This window comes from Zootoca vivipara, chromosome 6 (genome assembly GCF_963506605.1).
Source record: "Zootoca vivipara chromosome 6, rZooViv1.1, whole genome shotgun sequence".
Taxonomy (NCBI): domain Eukaryota; kingdom Metazoa; phylum Chordata; class Lepidosauria; order Squamata; family Lacertidae; genus Zootoca; species Zootoca vivipara.
The window spans coordinates 27,703,668-27,730,154 of NC_083281.1; the positions used below are offsets into that span (position 1 = coordinate 27,703,668).

Here is a 26,487-nt window from a genome sequence, read left to right on the forward strand (position 1 = left end):
CCGACAGAGAGGAGCGTCCACGCATTCCAAGCTCAAAGTCACTTTTTAGAAACGCATAAAAAAACGAGGGGGAAGAGAAATCGACGCCTGCCATGAATGGTCTTCGGCACGGATCTCACTCACTACACGCGTGTCCGCGCGCGTCAAGTAGCCCCACGCCCGGATCTGCCGCGTGCGCCATCCACACGCAACCGCGAGGCGCGCTAGCTGTGCGCGCACGCCAACACGACAGCAGCCTGCCTGCCTCCCTTTCCCTCCTCCGGCCTTTCCCTCCGGCTGCTGACCCCCGGCCGGCCCAGCCGAGCTCCGCGCCCCGCCCAGGCCCCGCCGGCCCCCGTGGCGCCTCCCATGCCCACCCGGGTTCGCGCCGGCGACGAGGCTGTTTGCCGACGCTCGGCAAGGGAAGCTCGGGACCACCGATCGGGCCCGGAACCGCGTGGCAAATAGCGAGGACGGGTAGGAAGAGGTGGGGGCGACCGAAAGCCATCGGTGTTTGTGTGCGTCTCTGAACTTCTCGGAAAGCGCTTTGCCAAGTAAGTTCAAGGCAACGGTCTGCTGTTGTGGGTTGATTTGGAGGTGGGTGCGATCCGGAGTGAACAGAGACGCCAGAATCTCGATAAGGGGCACGAAATCGCCTCCTTTTGGAGGTCGGGTTTCTTTTTGTGCTGGAGATGAGCGTGACTTTGCTTCCTGGAAAGTGCTAATACTGGTGGTCACCCGTCATTAGTGGACTATTAAATCTAAGTTGGGAGCTATTAGCAAAGTCAGCTCCAGGTTTTTGGAGGGCAGGATACTCTCCATGGCCCCACTCCTCTTAGTGAGTCTTCTCCCTCACTGTGGCAAGTCTAGGGGGCTCTTGTTAGTGTGCTTGGGTCTGGGGTGGGGTGGTGGTCTGACCTTTGCCAACTTAAGAAGGGAGGAAGCAGATCAGCTGTCCCTCTAGTTCTGTATTGCCCACACTGATTGGCAGCTGTTTCTCCCGGGTTTCAATCGGGAGAATTTCCTAGCTCCCAACTTCCAGAAGCCATGGATTGGACCTGGAACCTTCTGCACTCAAAGCAGATGTTCTACAGCTGAGCCAAGACTCTCCCCCTTGACATTGCTGCCCCTGGCTGTTAGGGTCCTTTACCTTCTGGTGTGCTTGCTCAGTTGATGGGGCAAATAAACAGTTTCCCTTCTCCGAGCCCCGTGAAACAGCTGGATAATGTGGAAGAGCCTGTGCCTGGGTTTCTCTGCATTAGTTGTGATCTCTGAAAATTTAACAGCATACAAAGGAGGCCATCCTCCTGCAAAGGTCATTGGGGTGATCTTGAAATCTGTGGGAAAGACCCGATATTTTGAAATAATCCCAGGAGTTTGGGAGGATAACTCCGAAGAGCCGCATGACTCTTATTAGAAAAGCTGGTGTGTCTTCCCCAGTGGTGCAAGCGGGCACAAGTTCAACAGGGGAAACCTTCCCCCCTACATCATGTTATTGCCAGGGAAGGCTTCTCCTGTTGAATTTTTGTATGCCGCTCAGCTGGAAAAAGACACAGGAGCCTAGGTGCTGGCGGTGGGTGGAGGTGGCTGGCAGGCAACCCTAAGTGGAAGGTGGTTGAATGGGAGGTTTGTGTTAGGTGAGCATGGCAAGTGACCCAATCCACTCATGTTGACTAGAAATATTTTCTTGGCTTTAAGAGAGAAAGAATGGCTGCCTTTAGCAACATTCCTAAGGGAAATGCTCTGGGCTTGCGAGAATGCTGTGTTAGTGTTTTGCAAATTACAGAATTTCTTTATGGAACTTGGTGTGCTGAGATGGCCCAGAAGGGGGTGTTAGGCAAATGGATGGAGGGTGTGTCTTATGAAGGGCTGCATGCAAACTGCCAGGTCAAAGGCAGCCTGCCTCTTGAAAACCAGCTGCTGGGGAACGGCAGCAGCAGGAGAAAGGGCTAATGCTGTGTCTGGCTGGCCACTGGGGGAAAGGCAAGAAGTTGCCTTCTTAGACCATCTAGCTGACACAGAGCAGGAGTTTTTTTCCAGCCTTACCTGGAGGTGCCAGGGATTGAACCTGAGACCTTTTGCAGGCAAAGGAGCTGCTCAACTGCTGAAGTACAGCCTTTCCAGGATGATGTGCTCTTCTTATGTGCTCTGTGGAAGCCTGAGACCGGTTCTCATTTCTACCAGCCTTTTTGTTACATTTGGGAATGATTGCAGTCCAAATATTCTGGAGAGCACCTTAATAACATAAGTCTTCTTCTTTGGCGACCACTCGTAGCTGAGTAAGATTGTCTTCCATAAACACGGTTTTAACAATGAGTCCGTAAGTGACTGTGGAGGCCAATTCTGGAGCCACATGTCCTTTCACAGTGGGGACATTGGTTTCCAGGTGGGAGTTGATCACGGTGTGGATTTGCCAAGCGTGCCTTCCCCTTAGCACATTTCTCCCTTGCATTCTGAGTTTGAGTGTCTTCAAAGCCCATGACACCTTTGATAAAGGCTGTTCTCCAACTGGAGCGCTCGAAGGCCAGTGTTTCCCAGTTGTCGGTGTTTATACTACACTTTTTTTTTTAGTTTTGCTTTGAGACAGTCTTTAAACCTCTTTTGTTGACCACCAGCATTGCGCTTTCCATTTTTAAGTTCGGAATAGAGTAGTTGCTTTTGAAAAACGATAATCAGGCATCCGCACAACATAAGTAGAACCTGCAGGATCAGGCCAATGGCCCTGAAAATCCCAGCTGCTTGTTCTTACGGTTGGCCAACCAGATGCCTCTGAGAAGCCTGCACCAGGCAGTGGAAGTTGGTGAAGGTGATGCTGAGCCAGATGGATCAAGGCACTGACTCCATGTAGAACACGTTCCCCTTCTTCGGGGAACAATAGCAACTTTCTTTGCAGGTTGTTTTTTTTTGTGAGCGAAAATCACAGTACAATTTTTAAAGTGCTTGTGTATGTTCTAAAAGGTTGCATGCTAGTGGACCTATCTTCTACCTTTAGCCTGGTGTCTTTCCTAGTTTCCGAATCCCTGCAGTCAGGAACAAGAAAAATCTTAGTCTCTTAAATTACTTTAACATACGAAACCAACATGATTGAGACGGTGTAATTAATTTCTGCTTTCCTACTAGATCTTCCTTGTACGTTAAGCATATCCTCCTTCACCAGAGGTGAGGGGGCGTGAACTAACAGAGTCTAGGAATACAATTCTGTGGTTTTAACTCCTTCATGCATTAACTAGCCCTAGGCTTGCTAGTTATATTTGACTGCAATTTCCCACAGTTGTTGTTAGCTATTTATTTATTTACATACTGCTGAGTTGCCAAAAGGGCTTCTAAGCACTTTACAAGTGTAAATGGCAACAAATATACCCAGATGTGTTTAAAATACACAATAATGCAATTTCATCCAAAAGTTGAAGACATTCGTTATTAAAAATGTAAGATAAGTTCACCAAAACATTATAACTATTAAAACAGTTTTTTTAAAAGCAATTAAAACAATATAACACTCTACTGACATGGGTTTTAAAGTTATATAATTTGCCTGAGTTTTTAATGTTCTGCTTCTTTTTTAAAAATGTAGCCACCTGTCGTTTAAATGGATAGTTTTAATTGTGAGCCTCTCTGACAACCCTTCTCAGGATCAAGGGCAAGGTGCAAATGCATGGAGATATTAACTGCTGCTCCCCACCTACAAACCCAAGACAGTCTTCTCCAGGCCCGTGAGTTTTGTGCAAATGGAGAACAGGCTTGCGGCAAAGGTGGAATGCTGTTGCTACTTATCGTCTTTGGAAGGGCTTGGTACTGAAATGAACCCAAGCAGAGCTGTGAGGCTGAATGCCATGGGGGTCGTATGGGGGATATTTATAACTCCAGCATCCTGCTAGCCTGGGTATATTTAGACAGAGCTGCCAAACAACAAGTCAGGGGAGAGGGCTTGGGCCAAAGGGCTTAGTTGAACTCCCGTGTGCTACACCCAAGAGGAATTTTCCTTGCTGGGTCACTTCTTCCCCTGCCTCTTGCAATTTTGTTGTTGTTGTTGTTTAGTCATTTAGTCGTGTCCGACTCTTAATGACCCCATGGACCAGAGCACGCCAGGCACTCCTGTCTTACACTGCCTCCTGCAGTTTGGTCAAACTCATGTTTGTAGCTTCGAGAACAATGTCCAACCATCTCGTCCTCTGTCGTCCCCTTCTCCTTGTGCCCTCAATCTTTCCCAACATCAGGGTCTTTTCCAGGGAGTCTTCTGTTCTCATGAGGTGGCCAAAGTATTGGAGCCTCAGCTTCACGATCTGTCCTTCCAGTGAGCACTCAGGGCTGATTTCCTTAAGAATGGATAGGTTTGATCTTCTTGCAGTCCATGGGACTCTCAAGAGTCTCCTCCAGCACCATAATTCAAAAGCATCAATTCTTTGGCGATCAGCCTTCTTTATGGTCCAGCTCTCAGAATACTAACCTACAAAAGCTTTGAGCCAATGAATGGCCGAGTCCTAGGCAGGAACCAAGCCTCCCTTTCTGTCTATATCTTCTAAGCATCCCCAACCTGCTGCCCTCCGGATGTTTTGAACTACAACTTCCCATAAGACAACAGTGTGATGCAGCAGGAAAAAAACAAACTAATGCCATTCTAGGCTGCATCAACAAAAGTATCATGTCCAAGTCAAGGGAAGTTATAGTACCACTCTGTTCTGCCTTGGTCAGTCCACACCTGGAATACTTACTGTGTCCAGTTCTGGGTGCTGCAATATAAGAAGGATATTGATAAGCTGGACCATGTGCAGAGGAGGGCAACTGAGATGACCAAGGGTCTGGAAACCAAGCCTTATGAGGAACAGTTGAAGGAGCTGGATATTTAGCCTGGAAAAGAGGAGACTGAGAGGAGATAGGATAGCCATTTTCAAATATCTAAAAGGCTTCTACATGGAAGATGGAGCAAGCAGCTTGTTTTCTCTTGCTCCAGGGGGTAGGACCTGAACCAATGGCTTCAAGTTACAAGAAAGGAGATTCTTGCATTGCAGGGGGTTGGACAAAAAGACCTTGGCCTGCTCCCAACAGGTATTGTTGCGGCGGGGGGCATAGACAGCTTAGCCTTATAGAGTCGGTGCCCCTGGCTCTCTTCATTATTCTCCCTTATTGCTGGAATTTAGATTTTCAGCTTCTTGGGGCAGAGATCTGTCTTCCTTTCGCCCCTTTGTTTTGAGTATATTAAAGTGAAGTAAGGTTGGAGAACTTTTGGCCTTCATCTCTGATCATTGGCTGTGCTGCTGCTGGGCATTAATCCGCATGCTCCCGATTCCAAGTGCAAAGAGACGCGCATTGATGCTTCCACTGAAAGTATCAATAAAAGGATCTTACTTGTGCTGTGCCTCTCAGCTGCTTCTGGGGCCAATGTACCAACCTGGACCAAACCACTGACCCAATAGCCCCTTACAGCAAAAAGTCTAGTTAACTATGCTAGGAAATGGATAAACTGCAGTCTGCATTAAATGTGTAGTCTGCTGTTGTGCATTTTCTTCTTCTTAAGATAGTATACATGTGTGTTTGCATGTGATAAGGACTAGAAGCAACAGACTGGGCGGCCGGGGTGAGTTAACTAGCATGCAGAGAAAGGGTTAAACCAGGCACCCCCAACCTGCAGCCCTCCAGATGTTTTGGCTGACAACTCCCATGATCCCTAGCTAACAGGACCAGTGGTCAGGGATGATGGGAATTGTAGTCCAAAACATCTGGAGGGCCGAAGGTTGGGGATGCCTGGGTTAAAGCTTTGCACTCCCCATTCCCAGTCCTACCCCTCCCATCCCACTCCTGCCTTGGAAATCAAAGGCAGGCTAGGTGCTTAGCTTAGGGGAGAGACAGTGTTGCATAGTGGTTAGAGGGCCAGACTAGGACCTGGGAGACTGGGGTTCAAATTGCCATTTGGCCATTTGACCCTTAATCCGAGGATCACAGGATGGTTTACAGTATATAAACACAGAAATAAACACAGAAATATGTAACATAATAAACAAAACAATAACACACACCCTACACTTAGTTTTAAAAGCCATAGATTAATTAGCCAAAGGCCTGGGTGAAAAAGACTGTTTTAACCTGACGCCTAAAAATATGTAGTGAAGGTGCCAGGTGAGCCTCCCTAGAGAGAGCATACCACAGACAGGGAGCCACTGCAGAAAAGACCCTGTTCTCATGTTGCTACTCTCCAGATGAAGCTCACTTGGGCCAGTCACTGCTTCTCAGCCTAACTTGCAGGGTTGTTGTGGCAATAAAATGGGGAGGGGAAAAACCACGTACACTACCTAGATCTCCTTGGAGGAAAAGGTGGGAAAAGGTGGGATATAAATGCGATAAACTAATAGATAAATTAAATGCAGGAGTTAGGTTCAAGTGCATCCCCTCCAGGTAAGTCTGCAAAAGGGAAGAGAGGTGCTTCATTCTCTCTCCAAAGAGTGTGGCATCAGTTTGTGTGGGCAATCTAGCTAGTTAAAATGAATGAATCATGAGTCACAGCAAAGCTTGCAGGCATCCCCACAGAGGGGAAAACAAACAGGCTGGTTTCATTTCAAGGTTTCCAAACCTGATGCACCCTTGGTTAACAGAGTGTCCTCTGCAGAATGTCAGATTCGTCATTTGCTACTTTAAAGAACAATAATGCTGCATTGGCGCATGTTTTCTGATGTCCTTGTAGCTTGCTTTCCTGTGGTATATATTCTCAAAACATGAAAATAAACGCACACACACACTATACAAATGCATGAATTGTAGAGCCCCTCTCTTCTGTAGACCTGCTTGGTAGTCCATCCCATAGTTTGGGGGCGGCAGTCTAGCCCAGTGTTTCCCAACCTTGTGCCTCCAGATGTTTTGGGACTACAACTCCCATCATCCCTAGCTAGCAAGACCAGTGGTCAGGAATGATGGGAATTGTAGTCCCAAAACATCTGGAGGCACAAGGTTGGGAAACACTGGTCTAGCCTGATCCAACTCCTTCTCCCTCTCTGGCTGTGTGCATCCCATACATTTAAAGCATATTGCTTCCCCCAAAGCAGGGCTTCCCAAACACGGGTCTCCAGCTGTTTTGGGACTACAACTCCCATTATCCTTAGCTAACAGGACCAGTGGCCAGGGATGATGGGAATTGTAGTCCAAAAACAGCCAGAGACCAGTGTTTGGGAAACCCTGGCCCAAAGCATCCAGGGAACCACGGTTTGTTAAGGGATCTGGGAACTGTAGTTTTGTGAAGGGCAAAACTACAGTTCCCGGGCTTCTTAAAATCCATGTGCTTTTAAGTGAATATTACATGCACAGCCAGCCTGTCTCCTCTGCTGTTCTGCCTGTGGGTTTTTTCTTTTCTTTCGCACTTGTCTGCAGCACCCGCTGCTGTTCCCCTCCTGCCTTTGTCCTGGAGCCAAGGCAGACTTAATTTAGCTCCCCTAATCTTTCCCTCTCTGCCACTAGCCAGTACCTTCCCTCTTTTTTAAAAAAGAAGTTTGTTCCTTTCCCTCAGCTCCAAACAGCCTTTATCTCCTCTCGAAAGACCAGGGAGGCCCAGCCATACGGATCCTGAGGGGTAGGTGTGAGGGGCTGTACGGGGCAGGTAGCAAAGCAATTCCCCCACCCCTTTTCTGGGGAAAGGAGACAAGAAGACCCCAAGGGCACTGCTGTTGGGCAGGGTGAGTTTCCTGCGAGGGTGAGCCTATGGGTGGGATAATATAACACCCTTGCATGCCAAAGCCCAGCAGAATGGGCACCTCTCCGGGGAGGAACAGGGACAGCTGTGTCAGGGGCTGTAACGGAGCTGTCAACCGAGGGGTTGTGTTGGTTTTTTTTTGAATGGAGCATGGCAGAATCAGGGGGCAAGCGTTTTTCTCTGGTGTGTAGCAATGCTTGGAAAGCCAGGGTTTTTAAAACAAACTGCAGTTCCCAGGATTCTGTGGTGGTGGTCTTGTTGGGGGGAAGCCATGTGTTTTTAATGTGCTTTAAACATGTGGGTTTTTCACATTGATGGAATATGCAGAAATGGCAAGTTTAACTAGTGGAATCAGAAACCAAGATGAGGCAGAATTGAAGGAGGATTGGAGAAAGTTCGTAGATTATTTTTAAAAAGCTATTGTAAGCATGCTAAAACACAAGTGGCTTTAGAGTAAGAACAGCAGTAAAATACATATTGGAAAATACTGTGGAAAAGGTAAGATATAGAATAACTAGCATGCAGCATAAGTGGGAAAATTAGGGAAGCCGTGGAGGGATGGGGGGAAGTCCATAGTTATGGTAAATGATTGTACATTGGCAAATGTTGTAACTTGTTCTTTGAAATATATAAATAAAAATGTATAAAAACAAATAAATGAAATAAACCTTCGGTGTTGATGTGACATCCTCCCATGATGCCTGGCCTCACCCTGTGAAGGTGCATTTAAAGCAGCAGAGAACTACAGTTCCCAGCGCCCTCACTAAATTAAAGTTGTCAGGATTCTTTGTGGGGAGGGAAAGGGGCTTTAAGGGTACAGGCTTGTGTTCAACATAGTGCTAAGATTCTGCCAGCAAAAAAAGTTGCAAGATGGAATCTCCTCCCCCTCGCACCCCCCCTAAAACTGGTGGGAAATGGCCCTGGTGGGAATGCAGCCCCCAAGGAAAGGTCTGATCCAGTTGAGGTACAGTCCGCGTTAACTGGATCCACCAGTGGGTGAAAGGGGGCCCTTTTCTCTCTCTGCCCCCTTTCCTCTGAAACTCAGCACTGCAATGCCAAGATTGTCCAAGGCGTTTGGGTGCTTGAACTCGAAATTTTCTGCATCGTGCTCCCATCAGGGCAAATTAACAATACAGTAAAGGCAATCGGTTTCATTAATGGTGACTTATTGGCACATGCATCGGACCTCCTGTTTTAACAGCCCCTCTGGCCCGTCGGGTACTAGGGGGTGGCGAAGCTTGAGAGCAAGGCAGAATAACCTGCATAAATATTGGGCTCCTGCAGTTCTGTTTCTTGAGCATTTATGTGGATTCGCTTGCACACAGCTTACACAGAGGTTAGGCTATGTCTAGCTTTAATTTTCATATATATCTTACTTCTTGCTTTTATACTCCATTTTTACTCCGCCATTTTTAACTTCACAACAACCCTGTGAGGTTGTTTAGGTTGGGAGATTGTGGCTGGCCCCAGGTCACCTAGCGAGCATCAGGTCTGCCTGGTGATTTGAACCCTGGGGATTTGAACCCTGGTCTCGCTGTCGCTTTCCTAACCACAAAAAAGGTCTGTTGCCTGCCCTGCTTCATCTAGGATTTGTGGTTGCAAGGCAACAGCTAGGCGCTTTTACCCACTGGAATTCTGCAAGCCTAAATTTCTTTCTGTGCCTGAATCCCTCCCGAAAAACACAGGCAGCCTGGAGGCGACAGATGTATTGCCCCCAAAATTGGCTGCCAGAGGCATGCTGTTTCTAGAAAAGAAAGAGGCGGTTTTTCCCTGCCAGACTTAAGACTTTATTATGAAGCGTCTTGTATGTGTTGGATTAAAGAGTGGATAACGTTAAAGAATACTGATCTGCTAGACTTGGAAGGTTTTAACAATAGATTTGGATGGCATGCATATTTATGTTATGATAAAAAAGAAGTCTCATACTGGGTTTACTAATCATGTGATAAGAAGATCTCTGTACGAGGTGTGGGAAAGAAACAAAATGCTGCTAGAGACTAAAAAACCATGGTGGGTTTCACCAGTAGAGGTATTAACAGTTAAGAAAGTAAATATGGAGGGGAGGTGGGCCACTTATGAGGAAATCTTGACAAGGACTGAAAAAGGATGGAGACTTAAACCCTACGAAGAAATTAAAGGAGTTTTAACAGGATGGATACAATACCATCAAATAAATGATGTTCTTAGGGAGGACAGAAAAATAGGATTTGAGGATAAAAGGTCCAAATTCCAAATAGAAGTGCTTGAAGGCAAAACAAAGCTTCTGTCAAAAATGTATAATCTGCTGTTAGAATGGTATACAAAAGATGAGTTGACAAAAGAAGCGATGATTAAGTGGGCAAAAGATTTTGGGCATAATATTGAATATGACGCGTGGTTGAAATTATGGACTCAAACTTTGAGATTTACAGCATGTACTGCCTTGAAAGAAAATGTGTATAAGATGATGTATAGATGGTATTTAACACCAGTTAAATTAGCCAAAATGTATAGAATGAGTGACAAAATTTGCTGGAAATGTAAAGAGGGAAATGGTGAATTTTATCATATGTGGTGGACATGCGACAAGGTAAAAAGATTTTGGGAGATGTTATATAATGAGTTGAAAAAGATGTTTAGATATACTTTCCCAAAAAAACCGGAAGCATTTTTGTTAGGAATAATGGGAGAAGAGATTAGAAAAGAAGATCAAGTATTGTTTATGTATGCGACAACCGCGGCTAGGACTTTGTTAGCCCAAAAATGGAAAATACAGGAACTACCAACAATTGAGGAGTGACAGATTAAAATGATGGACTATGCTGAACTCGCAAGGATGACTTGCAAGATTCGCGACCAGGGGGAGACAAGGTTTCATAAAGACTGGAGTAAATATGTGGATTATATGGAGAAAAACTGTAGATCTTTAAAAACACTTGCAGGATTGAAATAAATCCTACGAATTGATTAAAAAGTAAAAAAGGAACTGCAAAAAGGGAGTCAACAAGAAACCCGCGTGAAGGGAGGGGGGGAAGTCGTAGCTCGGCAGAGCAAGATGTTAGATGAAAATTTATAACGTTTTGTATAAAAGAATGTTTTTTTTTTATTATTTTAATTGGCTTAATTTGGAAAATTGAATAAAATTTATTTTTTTTTAAAAAAACAGAGGCATGCTGTTTCTCCTGGTGCCCAGTAGCATTGCTAGCCCTGCTGGAGGGGAGGCAACCCCAGCGGCCAACTTGCTTTCTTCCAGGAATGTGCTCCCTGCTGGGATGCAGTTACTGAGTAGCAGGGGAAGGCAGGCGGGTGTTGCTCTGCAGCAACAGCAACAAACAATAGGGTGGGTATGTGTGGGAAATTAGGGGTACAATGAACCGACAAAAGAACATTCAGGCAGCTCTAAACCTGGCCGTCCTTGGATTGTCCAGCCAGTCTAACCGTCTGCGTCCCCCCCCCCCCGTTTCAATCTCCCCAGCATGGAGATAAGCTTTTGTACCCTTGTCCAATGGATCTCAAAATTATGAGCTGCCTGGGCAGGCCCAAACGTCTCCTGCACATTCCACAAGGCTTTGGCGACACTCTGCTTCCTGCCAGAGCCTGGCTTCCACATTTTTGGTCTTGTGCCTTGGTTGTGAGGTCCCTGGGGGTCGTCCTAGCAGAGGAGGAATTTCCCCAGCTCCTCCCACGCTCATTGATTGACAGGAGGTTGACAGGTCCCTGCTCCTACCTGCAACACCTCTCTCAGTCAATGCTGGCATCATTGCATAGCTGCAAATCTGGCTAACACAAGAAGGAAGTGTAGCTCGGCAGCAGAGCACCTGCAAACGCTTGGCACTGTACCTTGAAAGCCAGTTTGAAGCGAGTTCTGTTGCAGAGCTTGCAAACAAAATGGTTTGAGAGCAGAGTGGTACCTAACGTTTAGAGCAGCTCCAAGTGCGTGAGCTGGGGCGTTCTTTGTTGCACCGAGAAATCTCTTGGCTGACGTTTGTAGTTAAAAGTGTGGCCTTTCTGGCAGAGAGTGAGCCCAAGGCATGGGAGTGTTCCTATTCCCCTTTCCTGCTGGGTTAGTGATAGCAGCAGCAGCCAAACATGCAAGCCAGAAGGATGTTTGTGGAAAGGATCTGTTTGTCTGAGCACTAGGGGGCTGGGGTAGGAAGTGAGGAAGCAGGGGCCGGCCTGCCTCCCGGGCAATTGTGTGTGTGCCTTCCAGCACTAGTCCGGTGGTGGTGGTTGTTTTTGAACCGGTGCCTAGCAGCGAAGTCATGTGATGAGTGCCGGCAGAAATTGAGCCAAATGGGACCCCTGAGGAATGGGCGGGGGAGAGGGATACAGAATGGAGTCTCCTGGAGCAGGGCTGAGCAGCTCGGAGGCCTGATATATACTGCAGTATTTTATTGCAAGCCTCAGTTGTTCTCCATAAGTGCCGCCTCGGCCATTGGAGGCCATAGGCACTTGCAAACAGAAACTCTGAATTTTAGCTGAATTCTGTTCTGGTTAAGAGCACGACAGGACCTTTCTCTGTCGGAAGGTTGCGAGCTTAATTGCCTGCCAGGGCAGGGGGGCAGGCAGAAGGGAAACCCTGAAACGTCCCTGAGCGCCCTAGAGACAGGTTATCATCTGCAAACATTGCAAAGCAGTTTTCGGTGGCTGCAAAAAGCCTGTTGCCATAGTTACAGGCCTTTGCCCTCCCTTCCACAGGGACACTGAGGCCATTTCAGGATGTGAAATCATGGGTCCAGCCCCAGCTGTTTGAGGAACCATTTCCTCTCCTCTCCCAGTCCCATTTCCCTTTCCACCTGGCTGATCTGGACCGCCCCCCCACCGCCCCCCCACCGCCCCTCTCCCCACAGCCGTCTTGCTGACACTTCTCAGACATCTTTGTTTCCTGCTTGCGTTTTGAGGGACGTTCTCTAATTCTGGAACGTTTCTCAGCAAAGCTCTATTTTTAACCGTACCCCTCCTGGCTCCCGGTGGACTTGCTGTTTACTTTTCCTTCCTAAAGAGTAGCCGACTTTGTGTTCTCTCAAGGTTCCTGCTTGCTCAGCGGGAACTCCCCAACAGGCTGCGTTCTTCCTGCAGGGCAATGCCAACGAGGTGGGAAATGTTACCTGTTGAATTTCTGCTGGTTGCCTCAGATTGGTGCGTCTGTTAACAGCGCAGGAGCCCTCTCAAGAAGGAAAGGCAACAGCCTTGCTGAACACTGCTGTTGGGAGAAAAGGGTGGGGGAGGGAGAAGAAAGGGGGAATGAAGAGGGGAAATGCCCTTTTAGTGGAAAACAGGATAGGGGAGAAACCCCAACAGGGTTCTCTTTGCATGCTGGGGCTAAGTACACTTTTTAGAAAGTGTGCTTAACACATTGTGTAGTTGGACCCCGTAGTAGGGAACCCCAGGGCTAAATGCAACCTTCCAGGACTCTCTGTGTGGTCCTCAGCTCGCTCACCAGGCCACGCCCCTTTCTCCAGGCCACACCCCTTTCCCTCAGACCACACCCCCTTTCCCTCCAGGCTGCACACCTCACCAGCCTTATTTTGTGCCTTCCTGTGAGTTTTTGCCTGGCTAGAATGCGTCCTTGAATTCTGACGATTCTTACTTGCCTGGATGGTGGGCAGATTGAACCACAAAATCATAGAATTGGAAGGGACCCCGAGGGTCATCTACTCCAACCCCCTGCAATGCAGGAATCTCAGCTAAACCATATTACATCTTGCACATTGCTCAAGCCAGGAGTCTGACTATCCATTGCTTTTATATCTCCTCAGAACAGCCATGGACTTGTGGTTCCTTCTGCCTCTGTGTGGGATCTTGATAAGATCTGCAGTAGCAGGTAAGCTGGGGGGGGGGCAGAGGAGGAGGAGGAGGAGGAGAATCGGCTGAGAACATCTGCTGACATTTGGGCATTTTGTACTCTGCGCAAAAAGAAACTCCAGTTCAAAAATGTACTGCGCCTTATAGTCAAAAAGGATCTTGGTGAGCCAGGGTGGTGTAGTGGTTAGAATCTCGGACTAGGACCTGGGAGACCATGGTTCAAATCCACACTCACTGGGTGACCTTGATCCGGTCACTGCCTCTTAGCCTACTTTACAGGGTTGTTGTGGGGATTAAATGGGGAAGGGGAAAACCATATACACCATCTCAAACTTCTTGTGGGGGCAGCAGAAGGTAGGATAAACATATAATAAATCAAATAAATCTGAACTTGCCAGTATGTGCTTGAATGTCACCCCAAAATAGCAGGTGTCTGAAAGTGCCCCTTATATATCCAGGCCTTTTCAGTGTTGTTTTTGTTGCTATTTATTTATGTGCCGCTTAGTTGCCAGGTAGGATAGGAAATGCAATTTAAAGAGGAGGAAAGGTGGGGTATAAATAAAAATAAATAATAATAATAAAACATACCCCCATGGGGTTTATCAAGATCATGGAAAGCTATTATAATGCTAAGTTGTTCAGTATAAAGTGAGTGATGAATGGGGGCGGGGGGGAGGGAAGATTTAAGGATAACCATATTATTAATCTCCTCTATATATGTGTGTGTGCGTGTTTGCCTCTCTTTCAGAACCAGCACAACCCAATGACATTCCACATGACCCATTCAATTATGGTGAGCCAGTTGTTACTACCTGGGGTCAAGAGATAGATCGCAAGGGCAGAGACCCCCCAACAGACTTTTGGAAACAAAAAACGTGTTGTCCAATCTCCTTGTTTTTGAAATTAAAAAACCTACAACTTTAAAAGAGGTGCGGATGACTCTGACTTGGAGCTCAGCACTGATGCAAAGGAGAGTTTTTTTTTTGTTTTTTAACCTTCCATCACCACCTGCAGAGGCTATTTCCCTTAGCCTATGTCTCCCTTGCTCCCCATCCATTCGAGCAAGCGGGGCACTGCCACAACAAGATCAGTCTGTCCCCAGCCAGCCATTGCAGGTCTGCCTACCTCTTTACTGACAAGAGGTGGCTCTGGCTGTCAGCTTCCTATTCCTTAGTCTCAGTGTTGGCCTTCTAGGACTCAACAGGGAGGAGGAAACCTGTGCCACATTTTCACCGTGCCTTAAAAGTGCTGTGATACCGCTTTAAACAGTCATCTCCTCCCCCCAAGAACCCTTCTGAGAGTTCATAAAGGTAAAGGTAAAGGGACCCCTGACCATTAGGTCCAGTCGTGACCGACTCTGGGGTTGCGGCGCTCATCTCGCGTTATTGGCCGAGGGAGCCAGCGTATAGCTTCCAGGTCATGTGGCCAGCATGACAAAACCGCTTCTGGCGAACCAGAGCAGCACACAGAAATGTCGTTTACCTTCCCAACTGAGCGGTACCTATTTATCTATTTGACGTGCTTTCAAACTGCTAGGTTGGCAGGAACTGGGACCGAGAAACGGGAACTCGCCCCATCGCGGGGATTCGAACCGCCGACCTTCTGATCGGCAAGCCCAGGCTCTGTGCTTTAACCCACACCGCCACCCGCGTCCCCTGAGAGTTCTTAGAAGACCCCTATTCCCCTCACGGGACTACAATTTCCAGAGCGGTTTAGCAGACAATCCCTCGCCACAGGGAACTATGGGAATTGGAGCTCTGCAAAGAGATTGGGGCCTCCTTTCCTTAGTTGGCTCTTGCTATCATTGCTTGAGAGCTCCGCATACGGCTTGGGCTACCAGAATTTGACCCTACCTATCCCGATGGGCACCAGCTGCTACTGATCCGGAAAGCACCAGGTTGGGGAACACTGATGCAAAGCTTCACAAGAGCGCCCCCTCATTCCAAGTCGGGGATATGTTCCCAGCTGGAGATGACCACTTCTTCCTTCTCCTTCCTTCTCAGATTACCACTCGCTGAGAATCGGGGGGCTGGTTGTTGCTGTCGTCCTGTTCCTGCTTGGCATTCTCATTGTGCTCAGTGAGTAGATTCCCCCCCCCCCGCATTTCCCTGCCTTATAATGAGCCAAACTGAGCCACGGCACCTGCTGAATGTCCCCCAACATTGCGACCTTAATAAAATCCAGCTGCAGCCTGTGCAGTTGTGGGGAGGAAGGGCTCCTGTTAGTGGAGGGCTGATTGCTCAGGGCGAAAGGGACACTGTCCCACCAACTCTCAGCCTGCCCTCTGCCAGACCCAGCCTTGCTTTCTTACTTACATCCAGCATACAGGGTGTGTTACTGGCTATCCTTGCCCTCAATCTCAGTGTCATAGGAGTCATCAGGGAGGAGGGTGTGGACAAAACTAGAATCAGCTGGCTCTGGCGCCACCTACTGTTGACCTCCTGCCTCCTGCCTAGCCAGTTCGAAATGGGAACCAGCCACCACTGTCCAGTTGTTATTTTTTCTCCCCTAAGACCCACACAGAAGGGCTCAGTAGCACACTCTGTCTCACACACCAGACAGTTGTACCTTTTCTCTCGAGGAGTGAAAAGCAGCTGGTGGAGGCGGGGTAGGAGGGGGAAACTACTGTAGGGAAATGGATCAAGGAGCCCATGTGGACATATGGCTCAGTCAGTAGAGCATGAGACTCTTAATATCAGGGTCGTGGGTTCGAGGCCCACATTGGGCAAAAATGAAAATAAAAAATCCTGTATTGCAGGTGGTTGGACTTGATGACCCTTGTGGTCCCTTCCAACTCTAGAATTCTATGATTCTATATATGAAGCTGTCTTTTACGGAGTCAGGCATTTGGCCTGCCTTTTCCACTATTGCTGCCTCTGACTGGAAGAGGCTCTACAGGGACCCCAGCAGAGGTCTTTCCCACCACTCACTTCCCTGGAGACACCGGGGATTGAATTTGGGGCCTTCCACAGGCAAAGTTACGTGCTCTGCCATAACTTTCTACTGCCACCTTCTGGTGGTCTTCTGCAGCACATTAACAGCACATGCAGCTGCTAAGTGTCACCAGGCTTGTAGATAAATTGGAGCTTCTGAGATACAAGAGGGTGTGTTGCCAGGCTTGGGGTGGGGGGCATCTTCCCCAACCGAAAGAGCAACCCAATGAAAACTGCTTGTGTCCTCAGAATGCCGTTGAGAGGATGTGTGGAATGGAGTTTTTGGGAGGAGGGCATGGCTGGCTGGAACCCTGAGCAGTGGCACTATGTGCTGCAACATTTTGTTGCAGGTCTCACTTGTAGTCTCTGAGCCCCATGTGGACCTCAGACTGTTGATCTATTTAGCTCAAGACTGGCTGGCTTCAGTGCTCTTAAATTTAGTCTTTCCCATCCTGAATTTAGATATTTTGTGGATTGGAGTTTGGATTGTCTCTATGCATTCTGCCACTGATTCGTGGGCTCCCTCTAACGTGGGCTGCTTTCTGTTTCAACCACTTGGCAACACTCCCTTCCCAAAGGAAGGCTGGCAATCCTTCTTTGCCCCTCGCCTGTCCCTGCACGGATTCTCTTTTACTGTTTGCCCTACTTGGGATTTCTCTCTCTCTTTCCCAGGTCGACGTTGTCGCTGCAAGTTCAACCAGCAACAGAGGTAACGCCTTTCTCCTGAAAAGCTTAAATGAGTGGGTGACCTAGGATGGAGGGGCTATTCTATATGGCAGATGCAGACAGGTGACCTAGGAAGGAGAAAGAAAAGTAGCATACTCAAGTTATGAGTCTTAGAGAATGTGACATTATAATCTGAACAGGACAACAGCACCCTCTAGAACATCTGTGATCAAACCATTCCTCCGGAAGTCTGCAACAAACTGATATCCTGTCTTTTATTATTCAGTATGCATTCTGAGGTTGATAACCATTTATTGCAGTACCTCACCTAATCAAAAACAGCTAAGCCTTCTTTTTATGAATTTTTATGAAATTTATGAAGTTTTTATGAATCATCAAGGAGGTGGAATCAACCTCTAAAGAAATTCCTGATTGGCAAAATATACTTTATCTCTTGTGCCAGTAGTCTATCACACAAATAGGCCAAAAACCAATCTGCCTCTGCGAACAAACAGGCTTTGCGCTCCGTCTTTGTCTTCTTGGAGCCATCCAACCAGGAGGCCAAAGGTATTATCCCGCTCAGAAATTCTCTTCTATAAGGAACTCTGCACATGCTCTGAAATCCAAGACTGCTTAAGCAGGTAAAAGGTAACTAACTAGGTCAGACTGATTTTTATTTTTCTTTGCAAGTCTTGTGTATGATTGTTTCCTTCCCTTTATTTATTATTATTTAAAATATTTGTATACTGCCTCTCATTAAAACAATACCATGGTGTACAGTAAAACAGTTTGGTACAAAACAACAAGAAGTACAATCAGAAAAAGATCTTCCCACACACATTTTCCTCCAGATAAAAACTATTTACACTTGGACATTTGGCTTCGCTCATTTCCAAATGAATTTCGCACTAAAATCTTCCCCATGTGCTAAGACTTGTTGTTAAGAGTTGTTAAGCTACCACCTTTGTTTTCTTTGGCAGCTTTCACAATATTTTGTTTATTTCTTTCTGTACATATTTCATAAAAATATACCCAGGTGGCATGCAACATATAAGGATAAAATCAGCCCCAAGCATCCATAAATATATCAGTAAAACATAGTGATTGCTTAAAAGAGATGGTTCGTGACAATATAGTTTTCAAATGACATCTTAAAGAAGGAAGGGATGGTTCCTGCTGAACTCTAGTGGCAGCGAGTTCCGCAGGGCAGGGCGTGCCCCACTCTAGGCTCAGTCCCTAGTTCATAATAATAATAATAATAATAATAATAATATTTTATTTATACCCCACCTTCCCCAGCAAGAACTGGGCTCAGGGCTGCTAACACCAATAAAATTACAATAAAACGTAAAAGAAAAAGAAAAACAATTAAAATACGGGTTAAAATACAATTTAAAATGCAGCCTCATTTTAGTAGTAGCCCATAAATCAAAACCATAAGGGGAGGGAAACATAAGGGTCAGACTGAGTCCAAACCAAAGGCCAGGCGGAACAGCTCCGTCTTGCAGGCCCTGCGGAAAGATGTCAAATCACACAGGGCCCTGGTCTCCTGTGACAGAGTGTTCCACCAAGTCAGGGCCAGTATTGAAAAGGCCCTGGCCCTAGTTGAGACCAATGTAACCACCTTGCGGCTCGGGACCTCCAAAGTCTTGTTATTTGTGGACCTTAAGGTCCTCCGCGGGGCATACCAGGAGAGGCGGTCCCGTAGGTACAAGGGTCCTAGGCCACATAGGGCTTTAAAGGTCAAAACCAGCACCTTAAACCTGACCCTGTACTCCACCGGGAGCCAGTGCAGCTGGTAAAGCACTGGAGGAATGTGATCCCGCGGCCGGGACCGTGTAAGGAGCCTCACTGCAGCATTCTTCACCCGCTGGAGTTTCTGGGTCAGCTTCAAAGGCAGCCCTGCATAAAGCAAGTTACAATAATCAAGCCTGGGGGTGACCGTTGCATGGATCACTGTGGCCAGATCAGGGCGAGAAAGGTAAGGGATCAACTGCGGAGATGGAAAAATGCCACCTTTGCTGTGGCTGCAACCTGCGTCTCCATGGAAAGGGAGGTGTCGAAGGTTACACCCAAGCTAATTGAGCCCCCACACTAATTGAGCCCCCGCAAGAGATGGAGTTGGCCCCCCAACCCCATGTCATCCCGACCCAGCCAGAGGACCTCTGTCTTCAAAGGATTTAACTTCAACCGGCTCCCATGCAGCCATCCAGCCACAGCTTCCAAGCATCTGGTCAGTGCGTCCGGGCTGAGTCAGGGCAGCCGTCCATCAACAGCTAAAGCTGGATGTCATCAGCATATTGATGACAACCCAGCCCAAAACTCTGGACAATCTGCGCAAGGGGGCGCATAAAGATATTGAAAAGCATCGGGGAAAGGATTGCGTCCTGCGGGACTCCACACACTGAGGAGTGCCGTGGCGACAACTTCCCTAGCGCCACCCTCTGTCCCCAACCTGAGATAAAGGAGCGCAGCCATTGTTGGACTGTTTTGACCAACCCAACCTTAGGAGCGTTGGGAACCAGCCAGAAGTCATCCATCAGACAGTCTCAGTGATTGAGGTGGACCATAAGGAATCAGGCAGTCCTTAAGGTATTTGCACCTCAAGTTGTTTAGGGCAGGCATCCCCAAACTTCGGCCCTCCAGATGTTTTGGACTACAATTCCCATCATCTCTGACCACTTGTCCTGTTAGCTAGGGATCATGGGAGTTGTAGGCCAAAACATCTGGAGGGCTGCAGTTTGGGGGTGCCTGGTTTAGGGCTTTATGAATTAACACAAGTAACTTGAATCTGGCCTGGTAGCAAGACAGGAAATTGTTAAACTTGGGGCTTTAGAAAAGTAAATACAAAGCCAGTGGCATAGCGTGGGTTGCCAGCACTCCGGGCCGCCCGGAGGAGCGGGGGTGAGAAGGAGGGAAACGGGCAGAGAACACTTGTGCATTCAGCTGCCTAACAGCATCTGTGGCACCCAGGAGATTGCAGCTGTAGAGATAAGAAAAGAAGAGTCATTCCATTGCCCGGAGAGGTTCTCATGGAGAGGCCATTTTCAACAGAGCCAGCAACGGAATTGTGCAACTGTATTGAGACAGCACCAGGTGCTGAAATTTTGAGACCTTAATGATTTTGTGCCCGGGGCAATTCCCCACGCTACGCCATTGCTCCCTGCTCCCCTACCACAATAGTTGGGTTGGAAGGAGGGGTCCTTGGCAGTAGGGCTCAGACCACCAGCCCTCCAAACAGCAGGGTAGGGTCAGTTGTGTCAGAACTCAGGCGGCCCATCCTGCTTGGTGGCAGTGTATTTTGTGGAAACCCTTATGCAACAAGCGGGTCTGCCTGTAGGAAAAGTCTCTCCTTCCCCACTCCATATCAAGGTCCATGGTGCAGACAATTAAAAATTAGCAGCTTTCCCCCCACCTCTAATTCCAGTATTTTCATTTTCTTTTATATTTTATCCTGCTGGGGAAAGCACACTTAGTGTTGGGGTGATTCCTTTCCCAACCATTTACATCAGCTGACAAATGGCTTTCTCACTGGGAAGCTCAGGACTGGGAAGCAGGGAGAAGCTTGTTCTGCAAAGGTTAACCATAGAAACATTTCTGCAAATGACATTTCTATTGCGAATTGGCTAGAAATTATTTAAAAGAGCTGTTAATAAAGTAATGTATTGAGGCAGGGATGCTAACAACCGTTGGGCGTTTTAATATCCTGAGCACAGTTGGACACAAATCTAACAGAGGAAGACTTTATCCAGCTTAATTTCAACGGGCTGCACTTTGTGTCGGAATTGCAGGATTCTATGGGGGGCAAGAAGGGACAAACTTGACTCGTTCAAAGCAGAAATTTGCCCACTGGCTGCTTTTGTGCATTATAACAAGAGCAGAGGCTGTCACGGTCCAAAACAGGGGTAGTCAACCCTTTGGGGCCCATGGAAGTGTGAATAAATCAATAGTTGGCAAGGCTTGTTAGCTCACCTTAATTAACCGTTTCTGTTGGTGCACTGAGTAGTTATTTTATCTGTCAACAGGAGGAGCTATTGCGTTGCTCTTGTACAAAACACCGTGGTTTTAAAAAAACAAACAGAAATAGCTGCAGGATATGAAGAGAGTGAGGCGTTTTTGTTAAGCGCAGCATGACAAATATTTTTTTTCTATTTACAGGACGGGTGAACCTGATGAGGAGGAGGGAGCCCTGCGCAGCTCAATTCGGCGTAAGATCCAGCCTACTTTAGTTATCCTTTATTTTCCCCTGCTATGTCCATCTTTTCCTCATACTTGAGGACTAGAAACTTAAGAAAATCAAGAAAAAATTTAAACATACAAGATTTCAGGTTCTGCAATCTTTGATTTTGAGGTTACCCAAAGTATGCACAGGCCTGCTTTGGAAGTCCCTTAAACCAGGGATCGGCAGAAGGTAGATTGAGATCTGCTGGTAGGATTTCTAAGTGTGTTAGAATAGATTGGCAAGGACTTCTGGCTCAGGTGTTTAACAATAGCAACCAGGATATGACTTTTCCCACCTTAATTGAGCTGCTGAAACAAAGAAAGCGAATTCCGGAGTGGACTTTTATGTGGCAGGGCGGTGTGTTCAACTTTCGCCCCATCTGCACCACACATTTAAAGCAGTATCATACCACTTTAAACACTCATGGCCTCCCCCAAAGAATCCTGGGAGCTTTAATTTGTTAAGGGTGCTGAGGGCTGTTAGGAGACCCCTATTCCCCTCACAGAGCAGCAGTTCTCCTTTCCAGGGAACTTTGGGAATTGTAGCTCTTTGACAGGATCCAGCCAGGGGAAAAAACTTGAGGCACAAAGAAAGGCCTGTGAGGAGGCTGTGGCCTGAGGAGGGCCAGATTGAGATGTCTGGAGGGCCGTATTCCTTCCCCAGGCCTCAGGTTCCCCACCCCTCTGCTAGATCCTGCGCTGTGGGGCAAAATGTGTTTTGGGACTGCTTTGATTTGTCATGTAACAGGACACACTGCTGGGGCAAACTGTTCCTGCCTGGGGTGGATTAGGAAAAAAGCAAGCAAGCTTAAAGCCTTTTAGGGAAACAACCGTGGTTTTTTTTTTAACTGTCTCTTTCTGATTCTCCTTGCTAGGTTTATCCACAAGGATGAGATAGAAGAAGCTAAAACTGGTGAGTTGTATATACAGCAGGACTGGGGAGATGGACCATTGGTTTGGAAAGACTGGTTGGGCTCCGGGTCCCTCTAGCATGCTCTGAAAACCAGGTTGACAGCTTTGCTTATAGTTTACACTATATTGAAATTGAAAGTGATTGTAGAACTTTCCAGTGGGCCAGTGAACACTACTGAAAGGGCAGTGTGTCACAGTGGTTAGACTTTTGGACTAGGACCTGCGTGGCCAGGGTTCAATCCAGGGGGAATTGTGGGAAATGCTGAATGGTGGCTTGCACACCCTGCCAATAGTGCTGATCGGAACACCGGAGGGGTTAAAGAGAGGGCTGTGGAGCAGCCATCAGCAAGGCAGGGTCTGCTGGACCCCTGGTAGCTGGTGGAGGCTCATCCATTGGGGCGAATGGGCATTCCCCTGCCAAGCTCAATCAACCCAGCCTGCCTGCCCTCTCGCTTCCAGCCAGCTCAGGGGTTGGCACTACCTGCCATCTTCCTGTCCCCTATCCTCAGCAGGGAAGAGGCCGATGGGGACAAAACAAGAATGAGCTGCCTCTGCCAGACATTGTCTCTAGCGCCACCTGCTGTCGGTCTCCCTGCCTTACAACCTACCAGTTCCAAGTGGCACCGGCCAACCACTACTGGCAACTCTGGGTGCCAACTCTGGGCCTGGCAGAGGCAGTCCTTGAGGTACGCAGGGCCTGAGCTGCCATGGGATTTAAAGGTGAACCCAATCCTTTTAATTTAGCCAGGCACCTCCAGGCCTGCAATTACAGAGAGGCCTGTAAGGCAAGTACACAAGAAGCTGCCTTATCCTAAGTCAGCAGCTCTCCAGGATTCGGGCAAGAGTCTCTCCCAGACCTACCTGGCACTGGTGGGATTCACCCTGAGACCTCCTGCATGCCAAACACATGCTCTCCTACTGAGCTGCAGTCCTTTGCTCTAAGTCGACTGTGGGACACATCACAGAGCAGTATGTCGTGGAGAACCATCTGAAGAAACTGCGATCTCATTGGGGCTCTCTGGGGGCATTTGGTGGGCTTCTGCCTTTCTGGATTTATTTTGAACTTAACTCCTTCTGCGCCTGGCTTTTCTTTTTCTCCTCCCAGGCTGCTCCTGACATGTCGTTCCCCCCCATGATCCAGAGTGTTCCTGTCTCTGCACTGCACACAGCCCTCGCCTCCCTGCTCCCCAGCAAGCCGCCTGCCTTTTGCACCAAACCTGGCAAATGCCAGGCCTGCTGTCTTCGTGGTGATCCCAGCCTAACTTGGAAGTGCTTAGCTTGCTGCGAGACTCCGATTTCCCTCACAGAGAGAGAGAGAGGGGTTGCCGTCCAGCACATTTTGCTCAAGCTTAGTCCTGATCCTAGGCGATGGGGGATACAAATTCTGCCTTCCTGGTGCCCAAACGGTTACGGTGAGACTTCCCAAGAGCGGTGGTAGAAATGATTTTCAGACATATCTAGGCATAAAGGCTGGCAGCTCTGTCCATGAAAAGAAAGCAGAAGGGGTGTTCTTGTTCCAGAGAAGCTCATCCAAAGTGGGGTGTTGCTTCCATTGGCCTTTCAGATTGTCACTCGGTGCAAGTGCAGAGTGCAGAGTGCAAGGCAGCAAGGCAGCCTTTTCTGACTCGGTGCGTTCCAGATCTCGTTGGACTCCCAATTCCCATCAAACCTGGCCAGCGTGCCCACTGGCCAGGGATGAAGGGAGTTGCAGTCCTGACAACATTTGGAAGGCACTGTTTTGGGGGAAGCTGCAGGAGAGCACTGTCTCCAGAAGTTGTTGGCACCTGTCTGTCTTGAGAGACAACGGAGTGCGCCTCGGGGGTGAAGTCTAATCGCTGCGTTAGCAGCACCAGAGTGACCTCCCTGGGGCACAAGCCCGGGCAATGTGTATGAAGGTCCCGGGCTGCCCAGTTGGCAAGACCCCTCTCGGCCTTGCTGACGTGGCCCAAAGGAAAGCAGAGCAATACATTTGACAGCAGCTTGGCCGTAGGAGTTGCTGGACAGAGGCATACAAGGCACCATCCAACCACCTTGGGAACTGCAGATTTGTGTAGGGTTTACTCCTTAGCCTTGTCTTCTGAAGATATCCCTCAAGGCAGCAGATGTTGAGGATCAGAGTCTTCCTTCTCCTGGATGGGCTGCCTTTCCAAGTTGACAAGGAGCCCCATTTGCCCCTCACTTCCCTCTGCAGGATGTGCAGAAATCGCCTCCTTGACCATTGGGCCCACTATTGGTCTCATCCACCCAAACTGCTGGAGCCTGTCTTCATATGCAGGGGAAGTCCTTAACTCCCTGAGGATTTGAGACCCATCGGCTACCCTTGCCTGGTTTAGCTGGCCACTTGAAGCCATTTCCCAGAGTGTGGCTGCTGTCATGCTGACAGCTTCTAGGAGCCACGCATGAGAGCTGAGTGCAGGGTGGGGCACAAAGCTGAACAAACTACCCCAGAAGGAGCACAATGTGTCCCCCATCAGAGGTACTACCCCTCTCCTAACACCCCACCCCCACGCCCAGGAAGAGGGTGATGAATAATGCAGCCCTAACCGTGAGGCTCCCTAACCAGGATTTTGCAATTCCCCTAGAGCCTTTTTTTTGTATTTAGCAGCTGCAGCCACAAGACGTAGCGGGGAATGTTCATTTTGTTCCTGTCTGGTGGAGTGTGAGTTCCCAGCCCTGCCAAATGCACAATCATACACTCTTATAAATGGGAAGGGAGTATGAGATCTTTTTTTTCTTACGAGAGTAAACTGAGGCTTTTCTTTCTTGAACAAAAAATAGTGACAGTTTCGACAGGATGAAGAAGCTCTGGCTTTATTTCTAGCTTTATTTTTGCCAAGACCTTCCTACAGCCAGTGCAGAATATCCAGCTGTTGAGCTAGCTGGATCTAACCAACCAGGGATGCGGGAGCCGTAACCCTTCCAGATGTGATAGGACTCTCAACTCAATTGCCTATGGTAACTGGGGCGGATGGGAGTCCAGCTCCAAATTAGAGTGCCACGTCTTCCCCATCCTTAGCCTAAATCTTTGCCTGTGCCATAGCAATGCAACCTGGCTCTGAAAATCCAGACCTGAACTGGAAATCTACTCCCAAGTGCGGATGCTTCAAATAATAAAACCTGGAGGCAGAAAGTAATTCCCGCCTTTGGCCTGAGTGTGTACGCTAGTTCTCCTGTTAAACCGCCTTCGCCTGCTTGGAAAAATGACTCTCAGTTGTAGGCTAACCTTGCTGCGTGCTGTATCATTTGAGGTGACCTGCGTTCTCTTGCAGCAGAGCAGTGTGGTCTCTTTCCAGCAGAGGGCAGTGCTATAACATTCACCTGCTTCAGTTCCCTCTAGGGCTAGGCTGTGTAGGAGGAGCAGGTGTGGGTGGCACCTGTCAAAGCTTAATGCCTGATGCTTTTTGTACTGCTGGCCCTTAGGAAAGCTCTCCACTGAGCCCTGTCCCCCTGGTTTCGCTGACCCCTTTCTGTGTTTCTGACCTTTTATGTCTGCCAAGTCTCTTCCACGACATTAAAATGCTACTTTCTCCAGCTGCGGTGAAATGTCAGACTTTGCTCTCTCTGTGTGTCTGTGTGCTTGTGCATGAATGAGCCTGGGTGCAGTAAGACATGGGTGGTATTTTTGGGAATTTCCACACACAAACTCCCAGATGCCTTGCTCGGACATAGAACTATCTCCTTCTCCGAACAACAGCTGTACCAAACAGCTGTGGAGGGATCGGAGGAGAGCTTCACACTTCCCCAGTGTTAGTTTAATTGCCTTAGCTTCCCCTAAGGCAGGAGTGACGTGCCACCTAGGTTGGGGGCCTAATCCAGCTCCTGCAGCAATCCCCCCCCTCGATTTTGACAGCAGCGACAAAAATAATATAAATTAGGGTTCACAGGCTGGATAGATCAGTCGGTAGAGCATGAGACTCTTGATCCTAGGGTCATGGGTTTGAGCCCCACGTTAGCTGAAAGATTCCTGCATTGCAGAGGGTTGGACTAGATGGCATTTATGGCCCCTTCCAGCTCTACAATTCTATGATTCTATGAGTGCCATCATAGGGCTGCAAGTCATCCTCTCCTTTGATGAACAATAACCCTGCTCCTCTGCTGACCAGCATGAAGGGCTGTAACTCACTGGCAGAACCCCTGTTTTGCATGCAGAATTTTTCTGGCTCATTCCTCACCACCTCCAAGGAAGGCTAGGTGAGACGCCCTACATGAAAAGCTGGAAAGTGTCTGCCAGGCACTGTAGGCAGTGCTAAACTAGATGGACCACTTGTCCCTGACTCAGGATAGCGTGACTTCTGTGTTCCAGAATCACAGAATCGT

General features: G+C 48.1%; 1 protein-coding gene across 4 annotated transcripts; it reads left to right on the forward strand.

Moving 5' to 3' along the window:
- Nucleotides 1–241: 241 nt before the first annotated feature.
- FXYD1 (FXYD domain containing ion transport regulator 1) lies at nt 242–25,706 on the forward strand. 4 transcript variants are annotated; one of them, XM_060275703.1, is made up of 8 exons: nt 242–533; nt 13,393–13,457; nt 14,187–14,231; nt 15,442–15,516; nt 17,044–17,080; nt 21,196–21,245; nt 22,134–22,171; nt 23,276–25,706. In XM_060275703.1, exons 2-7 carry the CDS (start codon nt 13,400–13,402, stop codon nt 22,154–22,156), a joined length of 288 nt encoding a protein of 95 aa, XP_060131686.1. In that variant the 5' UTR covers nt 242–533; nt 13,393–13,399; the 3' UTR covers nt 22,157–22,171; nt 23,276–25,706. The 4 variants fall into 4 exon arrangements, with proteins under 4 accessions (XP_060131686.1, XP_060131687.1, XP_034973317.2 ...); XM_060275704.1 differs by lacking the exon at nt 242–533 and adding an exon at nt 7,107–7,637; XM_035117426.2 differs by lacking the exon at nt 242–533 and adding an exon at nt 7,107–7,534.
- Nucleotides 25,707–26,487: the final 781 nt, after the last annotated feature.